Below are 21,163 nucleotides of genomic sequence, written 5' to 3' on the forward strand. Positions count from 1 at the left end.
CTCAAATGTGCTTTTATTTCCAGTCCTGTCCTCATTTGCTACCACGTGACTTCCCAGGAAAATCTCTGATGTAGCCTGACTGCAACAGCTCAGTCCCTTTCTGTTTATGGGTTTTACCTTCTGTGCCATGTCTCTGGTAAGGAGTGAGTGTTTGAGGGAATGATGACCATTAATTAGTGATTAAGTCCTTCCCCACTGACAAGGGAATATTAGATGAGAGTATTGCTTTTTTGTGTAAAGTATTATCTCAATTCTTCCCAACATTAAATGAAAGGAGTAGGATAGGTAATCCTCTGAGAGTATGAGGACAGGAGGAGGGTTGCAGTTCTCTCTCTGACTTCTCACATTGAACATAGACTGTGACTACATTTAACATGTTTTTAACTGATTACTAATCACATATTCATTGCCCCTTAGTATTTTTCTGTAAGAACTAATTTTTATAGTAGTGAGGTCTTGATACAGGAAATCTCTTTGAATTCCCTTCCTCTCCATCCAGATAAGCACTGCATGAGCTGGCACACTGCAGAAACAGCACTGTAGTGTTGTTTGCAGGAATTAGCAATCCTTAGGGAGAGTGTGAGGCATGTCTGACGTGTGCGCAACATAACAGCCACCCTGCAATTCTGCTAGCAGTTTCACTGACATCACTGCTGAGGCAGAGATTAGGGATGCGCTCTTCTTCCCACCAGCTAATTCTTTGCTGCACTACAAAGTTTGCAGATTTTTCTGAATCGTTTCTCTACCTCTTTCTTTTTTTCTTTTTCTTTTTTCTTTTCTTTTCTTTTCTTTTCTTTTCTTTTCTTTTCTTTTCTTTTCTTTTCTTTTTTTTTTTTTTTTTTTTTTTTTTTTTTTTTTTTTTTTACCAGAATTGAAGAGGATGTTCCCCAACACAGACAGTCTGGCTGCTCAAAGGTACTTTTTTTTTTTTCCTGGAAACACAGAACATCCCTGCTTTCAAAAAGAAAGAATTGCTTCTGACTCAGCCTATGTGAGGTAAAGGAGTAACAATTACTTTTGTCTGAGTGCACTCATTGTACCTGTAGACCTACTGAGATGTGTCTGCCTTGTTGGATTTTCCCCCTGAGTGTGCCTAAACATCTTCCTGATCAGGAATAACACAATGTAAGTTACCTTTGCAACATTTCCAAAGGTATTGCCAGTGCTTTCATTGCCTTCAGTAGCCACATCCTTAACTCACTTTTTCAAATATAATGATGGTGTGATAAAAAACAGAAGAGAAAATTCTGGCAGCATAAAACAGCACTTATGCTGCCCTGCTAAAGGATCCAAAAGGAACAAGGGGCTCTCAGTGAAAACAAACAGTGAGCTTCTGGAGCATTAAACACTGCTATATTATCATTCACTGAGCACTGCCCTCATTGCTTTGGCACATTAGCACATCTGTGATGCCAATTCCTTTTTTTTTTTCCCTTAATTGCAAATTATTAACCAGTTTTTTGCAGAGTTAATCCTGGGAAATTCCTTCATACCTCTCGTTGTCTGAGGAGGGGACACTGCTTATCTCAAAAAGTAGATCTGCATGCTTCTAGATTGTGGTATATAATAAAGAAACAAGAGCCTTCAAGAGATCAGACAGTGAGCAAGTATATAATTATTTTTCATTCAGCACTACTATTCTCTTGCCATCACAATTTTGGCTTGGTTGCTCAATCCTCAAACACCTCATTCACATGCCAAAATTCACATTATATGCTTCTGTGTGCAAAATTATGCCAGGTTATGTAAGAGGCATCAAAGGCATCTGTACCTCAGAGTCAGTTTTCATTAATCAAGAAAGCAAATGAACCAAATACATGCGCACGTAATACATTGTGGAAAAGCCTGAATTTTACAATATTTGGGATTAATCTTATTATTGATATTCAGAATACGACAATTTTTGCATTCATAATCAGGCAGCAAATTCTACTGTAGTAAGATTATTATGAGACCTGTGGAATTTAACTTATAAAGCTGATATTAGGATGAAATCTTGTCCTAAAATTACAGCTGCTGTGGTAGAGTTGGTTATCTGGGCTGAGCCAGCACACTGAATCATTAATGCCCAGGCTGGCCCAAGAACTCCAGTGAGATGAGATGACATGAGGTGAGATGAGATAATGGGCTGAAGCACTGGCCAGTTTCCCAGCAGAGCAGCTGGTCAACAGCTACAGGAACTCTCCAAGTGGGAATTCTGCACAGTTTAGGACATTTCCCTATGTAACTCCTGCTGTGCATTCCCCAGTTAGGATATACTGATTGTACACTGAAGGTGTGTTCATGAATGCCCTGAGGAGAATCTGTCAGCCTCAGGCATCTCCACAGACAGCTCCTTCAGAACTGACCAAACTGCACATAGATAATTTAAAACATAAGTATAAACTGCTCTTGGATGTGCAGAAATCATCACATAGGAGAGGCTTTTGTGCATAGCCAAGACAGAGGAGGTTCTGTATGCACTGTGAGGAAATCTGAGACAATGGATGGTGCTCCCACTGTTGTGGTCACCCAGGACCACAGGCCAGCTGGCTTGTAACAATCCAGCAACACAAAAATTCAGCTGAAGATGCTGCTCAAAGGGTGGTTTCAACAGCGACTGCTCTTCTAGAAAGATCTGACTCCTCATGTGAGCTTTTCTGAGGATTGTGGTTTTTAACAAACACTTCCTGTGTTGGTGCAAGTATAAATGCAGACAAAATGAGGCAAAACCTCATTTTGGTACTTTTGAGAAGAAAGAAGGGTAGGAAGAAAGAAGAGCAAAAAGAGACAAAGGGAACAAATAAAAACAAACAAAGAGAAAGAAACCAGCTGGGGAAGAAATCAGACATGCAATCTAGATGAATATCCAAAACTCTTGTAGTGAGACAACCGTGATGGTATAAAGGTATATATTTTTTAAATTTACTGATATTTTAAGTAAGTTTTGCTGCATTATAGACTTCTATGTCTTCCTCTGGTTAATAAACACAGATGTTTACTATTAGTTTGCAGATAATGTTTAATAAAATTTAAATATTTAAAACCATGTGCCTATCTCTGTTAGAGGTCATTTGGAAAGCTGAAGGCTAAGCATAATGCACTGCACATTTGAAGAGAGTTTTCATACAGGTAAATCATTCAGACACTTTAGAGAAGGAAAGGAAGGGAGGTACACAGTCAAAGAGTTATGGTACTTCAAGGATGTGTAAGGAGTGAAAACTACAACTAATTCTTCTGTTTCAGGGCCACCCTATTCTACCTTTGGCTCTTTTTTGGACAATTTGCATTTAGGCCTTTAAATACTTGTAGGGAAATCTAGGTATGCATCATACAGAAATATATCTGTGCAGGTCTCCAAGCATGTATCTGGACTAAAACAAAAATATGACTGCAGCTTGTAGACAGAGCCAAGCTTGCTTTCTCCAATTAGAATTTAAGCACAATATTATATAGCTATAGCAGTGAGAAATCCCAGTGTGGGCTCTACGACCTTATCAAGACTCTGAGTAAATTTTTGATCCTATGTGACCTCATTTATGCAAGGCATTAGTCAATGAGACGTCAATATCTGCACCTTGGGTTTGCACATCACTGCTCACAAGGCATTCTCCCTGAGGCACAGTGTGCTGCTGTGACTGCCAGCATGAGAGTTAATCAAGAATTTGGAATAGGCATTTCCCTTTGCATAAGGGTGAGTAATTTTACATAGGAAAGCAGGCTTCAGCAACACTAAATCACGAGCTTTACACTTGCGTGGTTGTAATTCCTCTTATTTCTGAGTAAGACAGCAGCTTGGATCACAGCATTACTCATCAGCCCGCAGGGCAAAGATCCCCACAAGGATGCCAAGGAGTTCCTGTGGACTGGGAGGGCCTGGAGCAGCACAGGCTGACACACAGCAGAGCTGGCAGCTCCTTTCAGGCTGGGCTGTGTGGGTGGAGGGGTCCTTCTGCAGCCTGAAATCATCGGTGGGTGTTACGCTGACTAACAAGAAAATACCTCGTCATGCATACAGAGCATTCATTTAACACCCTAAATGTGAGGTGGGTACTGAGGATGGAAATTATCAAGACTTTACTGCCAGAAGCCCTGTGAAAACAATATTTAGCAATTCAAGTAAGTTCATGCCACTTTCTGCTTAATGCTCGAGGGAACACCAGGGCTGGCAGTCAGTAATTACTTCTGTGCAGAAACAGAGTTTGACACACACTATTAGAATCTTTTAAGCAAGTTAAAAGAAAGTCTGATGGTTTCACGGAAAAACCACTTAAAGCATCTACCTCTGAAAGAACAAAACCAGTATATTGAAATAAGTTTGAGTTCCATATCAGTATTAAATGTGAGAAAGGGTGCAATTCCAGAAGCTCAGACAGACAGACAGACCCTACCTGTGCCAGGTCCTGTAGCTGGCAGCCTTTTACAGTTTGACACATGAAAATATTACTCCAGCTGTGCTCCAGGTCTCAGCCTGGGAGGTGAATGAACATCACCTCTGCTACTTTCATCTCCTTGGCAAGCAGACTCTGACTTACATGAACATTTATGTCAGTGCTAGGGAAAAAGAGGATAAATCTGAAGTCCTGTGATAAATGTCTCCATGTGAAGATATCACAGAAAAACGGGATCTGACTGTTCTCCTAACCCCCTCTATGGGACGAATGGGGAGGGGGACCAAGGGGAAGAGTTCCAGAACAGAAAAAATAAAATTCTCAGTTCTGTACATGTTGAACACCTACACAAGCTTATTTTATAAGGACTCATGCAGAGAATGTAGAGTTACATAAAAAGCAACAGCAAAACAGACTGTTCATATGATAACACAACCAATTTTCCTCTGTTTCTAATGTCTGTACAGCTTATATATCTTGAACAGATGTCGTGACCTTTTTTATGCACTGCTGCTTTCTGTTATAGCTGATGAGCAAGATTTAAAATGACCACTGAATTTCCTGCTGCATAGACACAGGAACTATTTTTAATACTGGAAATCTGTTGTATAATTCATGCTAATCAAATTAATTATCATGACTGATAGAAGGTTTTTTACCTGAAACTGTGTGGTCCTTTGGGTCTCTCAGTAGTTTGAGCCTTGTATGAGGGAAAATGTACTGCAGGGGCTTCCCATTTATCTGAGGAACACAAATATGCATGTCATAAAAAGATAAAGCAACAACAATTGCATAAATAATTTCAAACAGTTGAAACAGAAACAAGCAAACAAACTTATTTCATCCAGGGAAATATCACAACTCCTCAATTCAAAAACTCTCCCAAGTTTAGAGACATTTGTCAGACTGCAAATTCCTTTCACGGGGTAATGAATATTTGCTTTCATAACTCCAGATTAATTTCAAATATGGCTTTAGTTATGATTTTTCTGAGTGACTAGAAAGTGATCACTCTCTTCTGTAGCTTCTTTTAATTTTAATCCTTTATTCAAGCCATATTTAACATAAGAGAGAAACAAAACATTATTCTTGTATTTTTATAAAATTCTTTTCTTAGACATGTAAACAAAATGTTTGTTTAATGTGTTACCATCCATGAGTTACTGCTTTAGTTTCAGCAAAACCACATGGCCCAATGTACCTCTTGTCTTCAAATCCCAAAAGCCATTTGAAAGACCCAAACTAAGACTCGCAGGACTACATTGTCTGAAAATATGCAACATTTACCTGGGCTTATCCAAGAACACATCAAAGCTGAAAGTAATGCACTCTACAACAAACTCTACAGAGCCAGATGTCCTGTTGAAACGATCCCACCTGCCCTATGGTTAGGGCATAGGAGGGGCCAAGCTGCAGGGACTGACTCACCTTCCAGGGGTGATTGTCCTGAGCCCACACCAAAACCCCTCTGCAGAGTGATGGCTGCAACACACCCCCCACAGCCATCACAGCCCCCCTTTGCCTGCAGTTTTGGTCTTTTGGTAGCAAAGTTGTGTAGATGCCATGGGACAGAGAGAGAGAAACGGCAAGCGTTTCTCACAGCGGCTTGTGAGAAATTTTAGGGAGCTAGAAAGATGTGATAACCTGTTGACTATAAACAATTTTCAAGTGCTATTTTTTTTACTTTATTTTTCTGTTCCTCTCAAGGACAGTGTGTAAAAAGATGTTTCTGTTAGTTAGTCAATAGAATAGAATCTATCATCCCACTCTATAAAAACTGCGCGGTTCTTTTGAATAAAGCCTTCTTTGCCTTTTCTATGATCCTGCCTCTCGCCTGTTCCTACCACGACCCCGGAGCACGAGTGACAAAGCTGAACCCATCACTTCCCTGCCTCTGCATGTTGGTTCCAATCCTGGTCAATGCACCCAGACCAAGAGGAGGGAGCATGACTGAGCCTGCTCCAGGATGGGACCTCAAGGAGCCAAGGGGGACAATGCTATTCAGCATGGCAATGCAGCAGCTTGAGTGCATCAGCAGCCTGCTGCCAAGGGTTTATTATTATTATTTAAGTAGCATTTAAAGGGATTAAGCTCCTCCTGAGCCAAGCACTTCAAACCTAGTTCTGCCCTGGAGAGTTTGTGAAGTGAATGGATAGCACGTATAAATGATGGGAAGGGAAACTGAGAAGTCAAGGGACTTGCTTAGCTCAATCCCACAGTCAGCAGAAGAGTTTATACATCTGTTATCATAATTCAGTTACTTATCCAGTGAATGATGTTGCATCTAGAAGACTCAAATCCTGCCCAAACACAGTGAGAGTAATATTGATTGTAATTAATGTCAGACATAAAGGAGATCATGGATTTGATATCAGACAAGTGCTCCAGAATAAATCAGAACATGTGATCGGGCAGACATTTGAATTTATCGTGGAATTGTGTCACAACACAGAGTCTAATACTACCAGGAGTGTATAAAGTTCTATGAGGCTTCCACACTCATTAATGGCTAGGGAGAGTGTTATGTTTTAAATGACACTGCCAGAAGTGTCAAATTTTATATAACAATAAAAGTTGTATTCAGCAAGTTTTATATAACAATAAAAGTGATGCATTTGTCACAGGTATCTTACATAAAATTGTAAAAAATCTGGAATAATGCATCTAATTTTATTTTGAATTAAATTTTAAAAAATGAAATATTGCAGTTTAAAAGTGTGTGAACACATTTGAATAGATCCTTGGCTGGGATCCATTTTTGTGGGAGTAATTCAATTTACCTGAGGAATGCTGCAGCTCTTAAACTTCAATTAATATTATTTTACTTGCCCTATCTTATTAATTTTTTTAATAAATAACAATCCAAGAATATTCAATGCCATATTGTACATGACTGCTAACAAATACATCAGAAAATATAGACTGTCTCCTTCATTAATCTTACTTCCTCATTAGTTCCAGAACTTTATGAGAAGAATAAATCTTTGTGATTTATATAGGTCTGAATAAAAGCATTAAATTTTATTAGCATCCAGGGTAGTATATTATTTTTTATTGTTGGTAGCTATCAGTACTTAAATGGAACATGTCATTAGGCCTTTATCTTCAGACAAGAACATTTCTGAAAGCAGCAGAACAAATAGGAAAAAAACAGAGCTTGCTGTAAATAGATAATACCAACAGCAATTAAATTGTTCTTGATGTTTTGCTTTAATCATCAGTGAGCATATTTATCTGAAATTTACACACATTCTGAAATTTATCTGAAAATTTATCTGAAAATTTACTAGAATATTTCAAAACCTGTAGATCACAAATTATTTTGTGTTTCCAATTGTTCACATCTTCTTACTTCCACTAGAGTTGGTTTCCCTTCACCTGAATATACGCCAGGAATCCCTCCAAGCTGACTCAGTTTCCCCGGGGAAGGCAGAGAGGGACCCCACTGAAATCACCCAGCTGTGGCAGTGTAAATCCAAACTGGTGCAGAGGGGCCAGCCTTCCACTGCACAGCTGCAGGAGTGGAGAACAAGTCCACAAGCCCAGACTGAGGGCACAGGGCAGAAGTTGACTTGATCCCACATATTTGGTACAAACCCCAGAGATTTCTGCCAACTGTCCCTGTCATCCTTCCTCACCTCTTTGGGAGCATTCAGCACACTTGATTTGCAGTTCAGCACTGGCATATCACCCTCTTCCTCAGGAAATGTAAGCTCTGGTCATGTGTTTCATGTTATTAGTCAGCTCAAAGGCCCTCCAAAAATGGAATGAATGGAAAATAATTGGGCTGAGGGCTTCTGATAGAAGATGAGTTTAAAAATGCGTTTCATTTCCCGTTGTCTTTAAGTGTTTTGTCTGATAAACAAACACTATTGGAAGCCTCATAAAAGGCAATATTATAAGTTAAAGAGGATAATCAAGAAGAAAAAAAATTCCCTAGTGCTGTATTTAAGTTTAAAAAATAAAATTAATGAAATGTATTTTTATTTTCCAGGCCAAAGCCACACCTATAATGTATCAACTGCTTTGGATTGGATCAACAAAGTCGTTCCTGGTTTTAAATGTTGCCACATCTCCTCTTCCAGCGTTAGACAGGGCCTGATAAGGCGACTCTCAGCAGCTACAGATGGTTTTCCTCAGGGAAATACCATTTTCAAGGCAAACTTTACCTCAGGTGGATATCCAGGAAGAAGATGGTGCATGCTCAAGGTGCTGGGTTAGGCAGTATCCGTCCTCATGTCTGAATACCACACGGACTTGCATGAGCACACAAGGCCTGTGCAAGCTGGTACCAAGAATTTCTCCAGTGTGGTAATTCTGCACCTTTGAACCTCTAAATTTCCTCTGTGCAGAGCACAAATGTTGAGTTGTCTCAAAATCCTCAAGGTGGAAAGTTCTTTCTGCTGGTAGATCCCCAGTGATGGAGATAATTTCCAAAACACACACTGGATAAAAACTTAACAAATATGACGTTCCTGCTCACTAATAAATTGCATAATGAGTTGCATTTTCTTCTGCAATTAGGTAAACGCTGACCTTTGCTCCAGAAGTCATTCTGGCATGCAGAGATAAAAACATTTCTGAGTGACTAAGAAATGAGGCCAGATAAATTCCTTTGTGAATTACAGTAAGGGGGTGGCTAACAATGCACTCTTTAGATTAAATATTTCAACAATTATAGTAAAGTTGGAAATTTCAAATTTATCCTCATATTTCCAGAGAATCTCAACCACAAAATGTCCCCCCCCACCCAAACCAAGTCTCTAACAGAAAACAGTTTACTAAAATTCAAAATAAATTCTCCTCACTAGTTGGAAAACAAACAAAACCAAGTAAAATGTGGAACAAAAGTTTGCAGGTAGCCTTCTGAATATCTGTCACAAATGGTATTTTCTCATTTTAGCCCCACTACTCCCTTTTTGATCCATTTTTTTTTAATTTCTAATTTTCCAAGTGCCCCTTAAAAGGCTTGACTTAAATTTCAAGAAAATGGTAATAACTCATGAATGAAGAGAAAAGCATTTTTTTTTTTTTGGTGTTTAGAAATAGGGGATTGCATTCAAAAAATTTCATGTCTAGGACCCTTGCCTTCTTTCTGTGATTAGAAAACTGTTGCCTAAGTGAATTGATAGCAATATACTGCTATTACAATGAATTTATGGTTTTATTATTAATTTAGGGCTTAAAAGGACCCACCTATAATCACTGGAAGTATTTAAAACCCCGCACTGAAAAACTACTTATAGCCTCTGAATATCCTCTCATTGTCCATGCCCTTGCCATGAACTTTTACTGCCCTGACATTTCTCCTACTGTTCTTTCCCAAACTGTTTCTAACAGCCAGTTTAGTTCAGGATATGCAAATAATTTTCACAAAAAATAATAAGAAAAAAAACCCTCTTCATGTCAGGAGGCTTAAAGAAGTTTCTGGTGAACTGGAAGTGACAGCAAACTGTTGGGGTCAGCAGAGATCAGTGGGAATTCTACAATAGATTATGTATTGATAAGGTTTTACCCTCCTCAGGGAAGCAGTCCAGAGTCAATAGATTGGGAAATGGCTATTAAGATATTTAACTGAACTGCAATTTAACATGATTTCAGAATACTAAATAGCACCACAGAAGTTGCTATAGAAACAAATATATTTTAATATTTGTAATACATATGTGAGCTTAATCTACTGGGCTATAAGAAATCCATGGAAACCTGGAGGCTCAGGGTTGTCACTCCACTGCATTCTTGCTTAAAAAGCTCAGGGTTGTACTTTATTTATTACCTTCAGTTATACAGACTCTGTGGGATGTAATCAAGCAGTCCTGATTTCATCTAGTAAGAAAATGGATATTTCACATGTGTGAATCAAAATTTTCTGGAACACATGTATTGCAGTGGTCATTAAAAGATTTTCATTTTTTAACACAGAAGATCCTAAAAATAACAAATTTAGAGCCAGCAAGGGTATTTGGAAACACTGACTACAAGCAGATTAGTGCTATTGATGCAAATTATTCTTTCTGTGGCGGGTTTGTGCTCAGTAAGGGATATTAAGGGCATTGTAATGGCTTAGTTCCTGTGCTGACCAGGAAACTTCCCTCCTAACTAATTTCAGGAAATCATCTGCAGCAAAGGAAGCTGTGGGTGAAGGTGGATATGTTCAGATGGTTCTGGATGGAGAATTACTTGCCATTTTTTTACGTTTTGGGTACATCATACTTGGGCCCTACAGGTTCCTGTGCAGTACTGAGGTGTGGATACAGGAGACAGACAGCATGGCACAATGAACTCAGCAACCCTTTGATTACACCCAGGGCTGAAAAAGCCCTTAGGGAGTGATTAATTGGCCTCATCACTCTCATTGCCCTGATATGGTTTATTTGCCTTCATCACTTGAAAATGTAATATTAGTGCTAAAAAATAGAGATGTTAACAGTGATTTACTTTCTTCTATTGCTAAATATTTCACAGCTCATCATGGAGCTAATGAAACTTTTTTAAAATATCTCTGGCCCTTTTTATCTTGTCACAAAGCAATTCAATTTCTGTACGTGTCTGAAAATATTTTTAAGTTATCTTAAACAAATGTTCCCAGAAGACTCTTAATGTACACAAGCTCTGAGTAACATTTTGATTAGGTAGATGATGTGGAGTTGGTGTGACCTGGCATTTCTGCAGAGTAATTGACACTATTTTGTACTGATGTGTGCCTGACAGTAGCTAACCTGGATGGAAAGAGAAGAAGAAGGAACTGTTGTAAAACTTCTCCTCACACATCACTTCTCTTCTGCTGAGGCTTTACATGGCATCAGATAGAATTATTTAGAACATGTTCACTCTCCAATTTACATCCCATATTTCATAAAACCTTAAAAAAAATTCCTTTGGCAAGATTTTGATGCTGTATCTCTATTTCCATATAAGCATGGGGATATCACAACAGCTTGAGGGAGAAAAAAAAACAAACTATTTTCTTCCTGGAAATATCCAGGAAAACAAGAACTCCCAGGCCTTTCAACCTTCCTGCTGAAATTTTTGAACAAATTTTTTCAACCAGTCCTGGTGTAGTGCTATTTATTTGAGGGAAAAAAGCAAAGATCAGATCTCTGTGACTAAGACCTTGCCTTGAAACTGTTTCCCAGGACAAAAGCTCTGGAGCTCTAAAAGTTAAATGTATCTTACTAACCACCTCCTCATCACAGAGCTCAGGGTAAGCAGTAATTCTTTTGGACAAACCTGATTTTCAAGGAAAATGTTCCTTTTTACCTCAGAAAGCTGTACTGGTAAAATACAGTTATGTATTCTTAGAATAATTAATGCTTCTCATGATGATTAAAGTGCTCAGAGAGACAGGTTTTTTAACTATTGCTAGTGATATTAAGAGATGTTAAGACTCAAAAAGATCCTTTATTATGCAATTAAATTGATTCATAGAATCATAGATCTATTTGAACGGATAGCTGTAAGAATTATATCATGTAAAGCTCTTTTTCTCAACAAGAAATGAGTAGGCTCAAGTACAACCTAGGGTGTGTAAATCTCAATATATGCTAGGGATAGAAAAGGAGGGAGAAAAAATGAAAGCTTGGATTGTAAGACATTTTAACACTTCATAAAATCTACACTGTTGCTTCATAAAACCTACATTTAATTGTCAAATGAAATGTCAGTGAAAATGCTCACCAGCATAAAACTTTTTTTGAAGAAAGGCTTCATGACAGAGACATTCCTGTGTTGTATGCTATCTGACAAATTAACTGAGCAATTTAAGCTGTTAAGTATCACAAAGGGGCCATGCAATACCTTCTCTCGGAATCACAGGATTGTAAATATCTTGGAAAAGATGTCTAAAGTGATCAAGTCCAACTGTCAACCCAGTACCACCACCATGCTCACCACAAACCATGCTCCTCAAGTGCCACATCCATGTTTCTTGAACTCTTCCAGGGGTGATGTCTCCACCATTTCTCTGGGCAGCCTGTTTCAATTCTTGACCATCCTTTCCATGAAGATATTTTTCCTAATATATAATCTAAACCTCCCCTGGTGCAACTGGAGGTTATTCCCTCTTGTCTTGAGGAAATGCACTCACTGATTTAATTGGATCTCATGTAAAAATGTAAACTAAATCAAAACTTAAGAATTTGTCAGGATATAATCTAAATCAATCAGTAAAAATGACAACTAAAACAAGCAACTGAAGACCTTAGAGATTTGAAATATATAAACTTTGTTAATAAAAAGTGGAAATAGAATGGTACCCTAAGATAAACTAGATTTTAAAACTGGCAAGCTTGAAAAAGCAGACTATGGTATTTTTCTTTCTCTCTCTAATAAATGAAATATTTTAAGTATTTGATTGATAGAGTCTCTGATTTATTCAATAATTAATCACAGAATTTTGGGATTATACTTACCAACTGAAAGTGGAAAAAATGTCAAAAGGATAAAGGAATTATTTCCTTCAACTACTAAAAGAAGGGACTTGAATTTGGATGAGCTAAAGCTGGTAAGGGAAAATTAGACTAATTGTTGTCTTTTTTTCTTTTTTTTTTCACCAATAGGAATACTTGAGGTACAGATATTTTCAGGTATATTTCAGAAGTCAAAAGACAACCTGAAAAATTAATACTGAATTGTAGAGGAAAGTTAATCTAATTTCACCATCAAATGTTGATGATGAATACAGGTTCAACAGCACTTCAGCTGAATGCAGCTGGATTTTGAGTAATCCTGCAGTTCCTATGGGAACTGTTGGACAGCATGATTAAATTACCAATAATTTATAAAACTAGAGGCACATCTTATTTGACAGCTTACTTGATCTTGGTGTTGACTTAGTGGTCGAGAGTGTGGCAGCTTCTCTGGCAGCCTTCTGTCAAGGATGTGTCCGTTCTCCAGACGAGGCTCTCTGGGCTTGTCGAACCAATCTGTTTCTTCCCGGCGGAGATGGTAGGCTTTGAAAACCAAGGACAGGTCAAATGCTCTGGTCCAGTGCTGGGCAAAGGGCAAGAATGGGCATTGTGCATAGCAAACATGCAGAGTGGTTACTAATTGGCCATGCAGCTAAAGCAAAGTTAGAGGTGAGACTTGAGACATTGAACTTGAGCGTTATTTAGCTGTGAGACAGCAAAGGGAGAAGATTCTGTTTATGTCAGAACTGTGGGTATTAAATACAGGAGAAATCTACCAAGTGCTATAGCCACTCCCTCCTTCTGGCAGCTAAGAAATACACTGCAGATTTCACATAACTCTAAAATGTTTGTTGAGAAAAATTTAGTCATATTCTTCTTAGACTAAGAAGAAACCCCAAACTCAGAAAATCCAAATCATAATCAATCCTCAAATTGCAGACTCCACTAATTCCCAAATTTCTGAACTGAGTACTGTTCAAAATATTTTGGAAATAATCTGGAACTACATATAAGAAAATGACAACCTCTTTATGAAATTGATATCAAACAAAATCATAGAAAATAGGGAACCAATCTATGTAACTGAAATTCTAAACAGAAATATTACAGGTGTTCTCATTTTTAATTCCATCCCCCGATTTTACAGTACAAACCTTTATGTATGGATTTTTAATGTTCTTTCTGCAAAAATTCTACAAGACTAATATTACTCTTCACAACAGTAAATGTCATGTTAGGCATCTTTTGGGGATCAAATAACATCATTTCACTGAAATCAATTTTGCAAATGGATATATTTATGCTTACTGACTATTGGGACATGACTGTCACTCCTTTGGGATCAGAATCATGTCCTGTTTTCTTCTATGTTGCCAATCAGTGTAAACCAGGTAATTCAAAGTAGAATGTAAGGAAAGTTTGAATTTTATGCATTATTAAGCAAAATAAATTTGGAAATCAAAGGAAGAGAATATTTGTTTCAGCGAAACCACAAGGAATTGCAAAACTTAAATAAAACCAGTTTTTGCTATAATAAGAGTGAATGAACATGAAACAGAAAATAATTAAAAGGGAAAATGGTAGTGTTAATAATCTTTCCTATTTAGTTGTGAAAATAAATATTACCTATTTGGTTTAAGAAATAATTTTAAAGAAATGTTAATGGGAAAAAAGGAAGCTGTGTTTTTTCATTACTATTTTTTTAAAGCTTTCCAAAAAGAGGAAAAATATATATGCAGGATTTTTTTTTAAAGAATACATTGTATGTGGTAAAACCAACATTCTATATAATATAATAAGCCTTCACATTTTTTTAAATCTTGATTAATATTATGATTGATATTATACAGTCTCTTCCTTCATGACTGTGCACCAACTTAATCTAACATGAAATGGTTTATTTAATATTATTTAGATAAGAATGTATGAATTACCAGAAACATTATTAGAGGTTGATGCTTCTCTCACTACTGATTAGTTATTAACTGCTCTCAATAACCCAATTGATAGCAGTTATGATCTAGCATGCAAAATTTCATGCTTTACACATTTATGCCAGTTGATCAGTACCTGCACAAAGCAGGCTTCTCCATAACTCATCCTGACAGAACTTTCTGAAGCTTGCATGAAGAACCTAATACATATTCCTGACCCTAGATGCTAATGCTGGCTATCACAATCTGTGTCATCATCTGAGCAGATGAAAGAATGATTTTGTTTTTCCTCCTGCCTCAGTTAAATAACATTTCCTGGATTATAACTCTTAAAAATGTAAAGTTCCATACTGCAGTTCAGACCAGCCTATTTTTCTTTTTCTTTTTATGAAACTGTGATGAATGTGAGTATTTTATTGAAATTTAGGAAGTTATAAATATTTATTTATACAGACACAAACACCCCCCCCCACTCACATGTCCACACACACCCCATTGGTTTTGGCTTGCACAGCTGGGATTTGTCACAGCTGGAAACCTGACAGCAGCCAAGATGAACCACTGACAGAGAAGTCATCCTTTTATTCTAAGGCTATCAGAATGCAGCCAGGTGGTTCCAGCCAAACAGATGAACCAGGTGAGATTGAACTTCAGGCCGTGAGATCCAAGAAACTCAATCAGAGAAGTAACAGTGATCACTCTAAATCCCACAGATAAAAACTTACAAGGAATCAACTGTGTTGATATCTTGATGTCTTGATATCTCAATTTTAAACTTCTAAATTCTGCTGAAAAATTTCCAAATTAGCATATAAAAGAAAAAAATATACTTGAGGTGAGAAAAGGTACATTTTATACCTTCTGAACAGCAAGGGCTATTTATAGTCATAAAATTGAGTACTAGCTTCAGCCTTGAAAATTATTATCTTCAGCATAACTAAAAATGTGTGGAAAGTGGCAGCTGTGGGGTTGACAGAGATCTGTTTGCTGGATCAGAGTTTTCATGGTACTGGGAACCCCGAGAAAATCCCAGGTGTTTCAAGATCTCAAAATGCTGTTTATTTTCAATGGGCACCTCTGGACATTTTGCTCTTTTGACACTAAGGCTTTTTTAACCTGTTTGAAGTTTGGAAACCCAGTGTAATCACTACTTATGTCCTGAAGCATGGTTTTAAGATTTGTTACAGTATGTACTTAGTGAAAAACAGAAGGTTTGGACTCAAAGTCCTATTTGCATTCTCTTCTAGTATTTGTTATGGGATGTCACCTATAAAAAATGAACAGAAAGTCGTGAATTTCTCTGAATTTGAACAAAAGAAAAACAATTCAAATTTAACATTTTAGCTTAAATTAATTTTTAAATGTCTTTTAAGATGATAAATCAAGTTATAGCACAAGAAGATTTTTCTTAAGACAGTGCTTAAGACTAATTTTTTTAAATGAAATGTCATCAAGACCACGCAGCAGTTGCTTAAAATAAAGAGAAGCTGCAAAGCAAATTGTGCTAAAAGGCTGGACGAAACATGCCAGAATAGCTGTCCACTGTCTGATCATCAGATCACTACAGAGAAGAGTGCAGTCCCTAATAAAGAAGGCCATGAGTTTCTGTAGAAATGTAATTGCTTCTTTTGAAGACTTTTTATCTTATATCCAAATTATATTAATAATTTTCAATACAGGTTACTTGCGATTAGACTGCATATTTGAAAATAATGTGATGAAGCGTTTTGGTTTCCCAAGAAATGGGCCATTTGTGAAGATAAAATTTGATATAACTTAGAAAAAGGCTGCTGAAAGGGGAAGCCCTGAGTGACATATCACTCTAATACAGATTATGGGAATTGAATTACAATACACCAGAAAGGGTCTAACTAATCAGAGACTGATTTAAAACTGAAACATGTTCAACTTGAAATGTTGCATGTATGTCTTGTACAAATATATATGAGAACTATAATGCACTGTAGGGCAGATATGTAATTCCCTATGACCTGTTCCCATGCAGTAGAATAGCATCAAAATGGATCTTTTTGGTTCAGGTTGGTTCTCCTCAGTTTTCAGCAGGAAAAGTCCTGTATCTTTCACAATGTGACTCTAGAATGACCGACAGAAGTCACAAGCTGAGAGGAGACAAGATAGCATCTGCTTATTTAGGAAGAATGATATGAGTTTCAGGGAGTTTCTCTCAACTGCTTTCAGATTTAATTATAGGATTCTGTGTGCTAAGAATGGAAGGACAATAAAAACTGTTAAACTTCCAATAAATATCAAAAAAAGCTGATGACCCTGAGTCTCTCCTGAAACACAGAGTTCATGAGGGGGTTTTAAATATCTAAGAAATATAAATAAAAGCTTAGAGAACAAAGTCCTTAGTATGAAGTATGAGAAAGGCAAAAAGATAATTTTTTCTAATGCTTATGGAAGATTTAGTATGTGTAAAAAATCAATAATGCAATAATGAACGGAGGTTAGTAGAAATGTGAAAAATAAACCATACTACTTCATAATCATGCAAATATGTCTTTTGAGACAATCATTGCCATTTACAGACAATAGAGCGCATGCAAAGTCTCTTTTATTGTGCAGTAAATACACATAAGAAAAAGTTAATGGAGTGCATACAATTTTGAACATATTCATTTCATTTGCCTTCAAACTGTCTTTATGATTTTTAAACAATTTAGAATATATTAATTCTGAACTGACTCAAACAAAACTGATACATAATTTGCAATTATCAACTTAACATCAGCTTTAACATTCTGCTGTACTTATTCAGAAGCAGCATTTTTAATTGCACTATTTATAATACATCAGAAAGGTTCCTTTCATGAACTTAAGTGAGACAAACTCTTGTGCTTATTTGGCAGACGTGTATGGGGTGCATATAAAACCAGCTACGCTGCATAACCCATCAACAGAAGTAAAATACTTTATGTGTTTTATTGAAGTATGAGATTGTCTTGCACCATTCAAGGACAAATTATCTTACATAATCACAATTCTGAATGCACAGAAGTCCACATGACAGGATGCTTTCAACAAACCATATGTAGAATGTTGTTTTGCTATCACGTTAAGCTCTATATGGTTCTAACATATGATATGTACTTAATGAACAGACTATTTCTATATAAACACAGATCTAAATTGGTGCATCGGGAGATGGAATTATAATTTTTTTGTGTTCTATCATGAAATTTCATGCACATAAAATTACTGGAGTTTTTTAGAGATTTGGGAGATTATTTCCAAATCCCAATAAAAACGATTGCAAATAAGTTCAATGATTCACAGTCACTGGAGAGAGCTGCACATAAAGACTGATGGTAGAGTCTGTGTTGTACATGGAATGTTCTACACAGTATCATTGAAAGGTAGACATAAACAAGTGAAAAGGAAAATGCATAAGCAAACCAAAAGGAAAGCAAATCAACAACAATATAGTAGCATGCAATAGTAGCTTAACACCATTCAGAAACTGTTAGGGTAAAATAAAAAATATCAAATATGACAAAACAAATCAACCCCCAAAAAATGTAGATACACAGAAGATGCACCAAGGAACAGAAAAAGAACAAGTCTTTGAAGTGTAACAAAAATCAGACACATGCATAGAAATGAGGATTTGCGTTGTGATAGTAAGATACCAGTCTGAGGCCTAATTTACCTTCACTGTCTGACATGGCATGCTGGAAGTCATCCATGATGAAGGCTATATCTCGATCATAGCCTCGAGTCCGTGACTCCTCCCTCATATGCTGCTGGACCTCAGGTAATGAATGGCTCGATCCAAACTGGTCCCTGGTATCTGCAGATATTGGTGGCAAGGGTCCAGCTGCTGCTCTTGCCATTCCCATTGGCTGTCCAACAGGACTTAGTGGGCTCTCCTCCTCTGAGTTCTGTGCTACTATTGGGATCCTTCCCCTGCTTTGGCTAATAGGCAGACTGGTGGGTTTGGTTCTTCCAGAAGGTGCTGCATGGCTAAAGGAAACATCTAAAGGTTCAGCTTCTTGGGCTTTCAGTCTTAAAGAAGAACTGGAAGAATCCCTTTTCAATGACAGATCGAGCCCGTACACTGAGGAGGGCCTAGATGAGGGCCTAGATCTACTACCACTGCTATAGGACTTGTCTGCTTCATCTTGTAGAGCAGATCTCATTGTTGGGCCTAGTGCAGTCCCAAGGCCTGCTCCAATGGATGACGTCAGTGGTGGCCCCATGTACTTCTGTTGGTCACTGATGTTTTTTCTAAGGCCATAAGTGATATCATCCTGAAGAAGCCTTGCCCTAGTAGTGATTCCCCCAAGTGTTGAAGTGCTAGAAGTCATATAGCTTGAATAGTCAGGCTCAAGGTCTCTGCTTTCTTGGATAGGTGAAAACTTTGTAAGTTTGGGGTCTATCAAGGCTTTCTTGTGTTTTGACTGTTTCTGGTAAAGGAGGGCTGCTGGGAGCTGCTTAGCAGCCTGCTTCTCAAGAGTAAGCCTACCTATGCTGTATTTTTCAGATTTTGGAAAATGTCTGTAGCTGCCCTCTCCATGGTAGTACTGTGATAGACCAGCTAGATGATCAAGACTTTCTGCACCTCTACGGAACTCTTGCTTTATCTGGTGTTTCAGAAGTTTGAGCTCATAAGGGTCCTCCATTGGGTCTTCATCAGCTTTAACATAGGAGTGTAACCTAGAGGAAGTCTGCAGTGGTGCCAGGAAGTCTGACACTTCTTGTGCTCTCCTGGCCTCAGTTGTGCGAAGAAGTCGATCTGTTTTGGTCAGATCTTTCTCATGGAGGCTAAAACTGGAACCAAGAGCTCCTGTTCCTTTAGTAAGTTCTCCTATATCATCAATCAGCACATAATTTCGGGATGTATGGTGGTGGTCTATATCTGCATAGAATGAATCTGCAGATATGCTTGATATAGGGCTGCTTGCTATGCTGTTTCTCTCATCTAGTCCTATCCTCAAGTCCAAGGTAGAGTATTTACTGCCCAGCTGGGAAACTGCATAACTATTGTCAGTTGACACTGGTGCTATCATGAGAGGCTGATTGCGAATTACATCATAGTTTGTTGTTATCTTAGGCTCCATGTATAATGTGGTCTGTCTTGGCTTTGGCTGTATCACCATCATCTGTGATGGGAGTTGATAGGATGGCTGTTGAGATGGTGGAGGTTGAGCCTGTGGGGTAAAGGACATGGTGGCTCCTGTTTGGAATGCTGTCTGGGTCTGATAGGGTGAAACCTGCTGGTGATACAAAGGCTGCTGTTGTTGGTAGTGGGACTGCTGTGTGAACTGAGTCGGTGCTTGAGTTGGCAGGGCAGGAGATGAATACTGATATTGAGCATATGGGCTTGTAGCAGGGGCAAACTGTGTTTCTGGCTGGGTTTGTGGTGGCATAAACTGGTTAAATTCTGTCTGGGGTGCAGTACGTGGTCTTTCCAAGCCATGCTGAGTTTCTATTCTGGTTGACCTGGTATTATTAACTTCACTGTCTGACATATAATCACGTTCTTCGGCTACTCCTTGGAGATAGGCACGCTCTCTCTTTTCTCTTTCTTTTAGCAGGGCTTCTTTCCTCCTATTAATGCCCATTTCCAAGTATCTCAACTTGGCATCTATTTCTTTTTCCTCCTCATCTAGCTCTGCTTGCTTCTTCCTAAGCTTGGCTGACTCACGTTCGACCAGATCCAATTCCCTGTCTATATCCTGAAGAATTTTGGCTCTGGCCATAGTGGTGGTCCTACAAATCCTTCTCCGTGAAACTGATCCCACAGAAGCATATGGGGACTGAGTTCCTGCTGTGGCTTCCTCTGGAGGTGGATTGGGCAGAGTCCTCTTCACCTTCTTCTGAGTGCTGGATGGAGTCAAGCCTGAAGAACCTTTTGACTGCAATAGAAGAAACAAGGCTCAATCACTATCCTGAAGGGAAATTAATCACAAGTTATTTAAATTTTTTCAGGGTATGGCTTCGTAACTTAACCACGTTTTCTTTAAGACAGAGGAAATTTTATATGTGTTATGAAGCAGCAGAAAATAGAAAGGAAAATGGCCATCAGTCTACTAAAAATGAGCAATCTAATGCAAAAATAAGGGTGACACTCACTAGGACTTTGTTTGGCCTAAGTTTAAAAAATCTACCTTATATTCCTAAAGTTTAATCTATAATAATTTATTTTTTTTTAATTTCTACATGGTTATACATAAACATAATGCATATGTGTGTGGGAGGGGAATATATGTATATATACACCTCCCTTTCATATAACATTTAATTTAATAAAAACTACATATAATTATAAATGTACTAATGTACTTATATAAGCATTCATAATTAAATTTATATATAATCTGTACAGTCAAATAGATTACTCTGAGCCAGACACTGAATGCATACCCATAAACTATAACTTCTATTGAAATCCAGACAACAAAGCAGAACTTTCTAGTGACAAGGCAGA

At 37.8% G+C, this 21,163-nt stretch overlaps 1 protein-coding gene across 1 annotated transcript in view; it reads right to left on the reverse strand.

The window, feature by feature from the left end:
• Positions 1-21,163, reverse strand: part of PCLO (piccolo presynaptic cytomatrix protein) — a 320,339-nt gene that overhangs the window by 114,107 nt on the left and 185,069 nt on the right. Inside the window, exons 7-9 of the mRNA XM_058805751.1 lie at positions 18,383-20,591; positions 13,185-13,321; positions 5,030-5,111 (exon numbers count right to left, since the gene is read on the reverse strand). Coding sequence (XP_058661734.1) covers positions 5,030-5,111; positions 13,185-13,321; positions 18,383-20,591 — 2,428 coding nt within the window. The remainder of the gene's footprint in view (positions 1-5,029; positions 5,112-13,184; positions 13,322-18,382; positions 20,592-21,163) is intronic.

Source organism: Ammospiza caudacuta, chromosome 5 (genome assembly GCF_027887145.1).
Source record: "Ammospiza caudacuta isolate bAmmCau1 chromosome 5, bAmmCau1.pri, whole genome shotgun sequence".
NCBI classification, from domain to species: Eukaryota; Metazoa; Chordata; class Aves; order Passeriformes; family Passerellidae; genus Ammospiza; species Ammospiza caudacuta.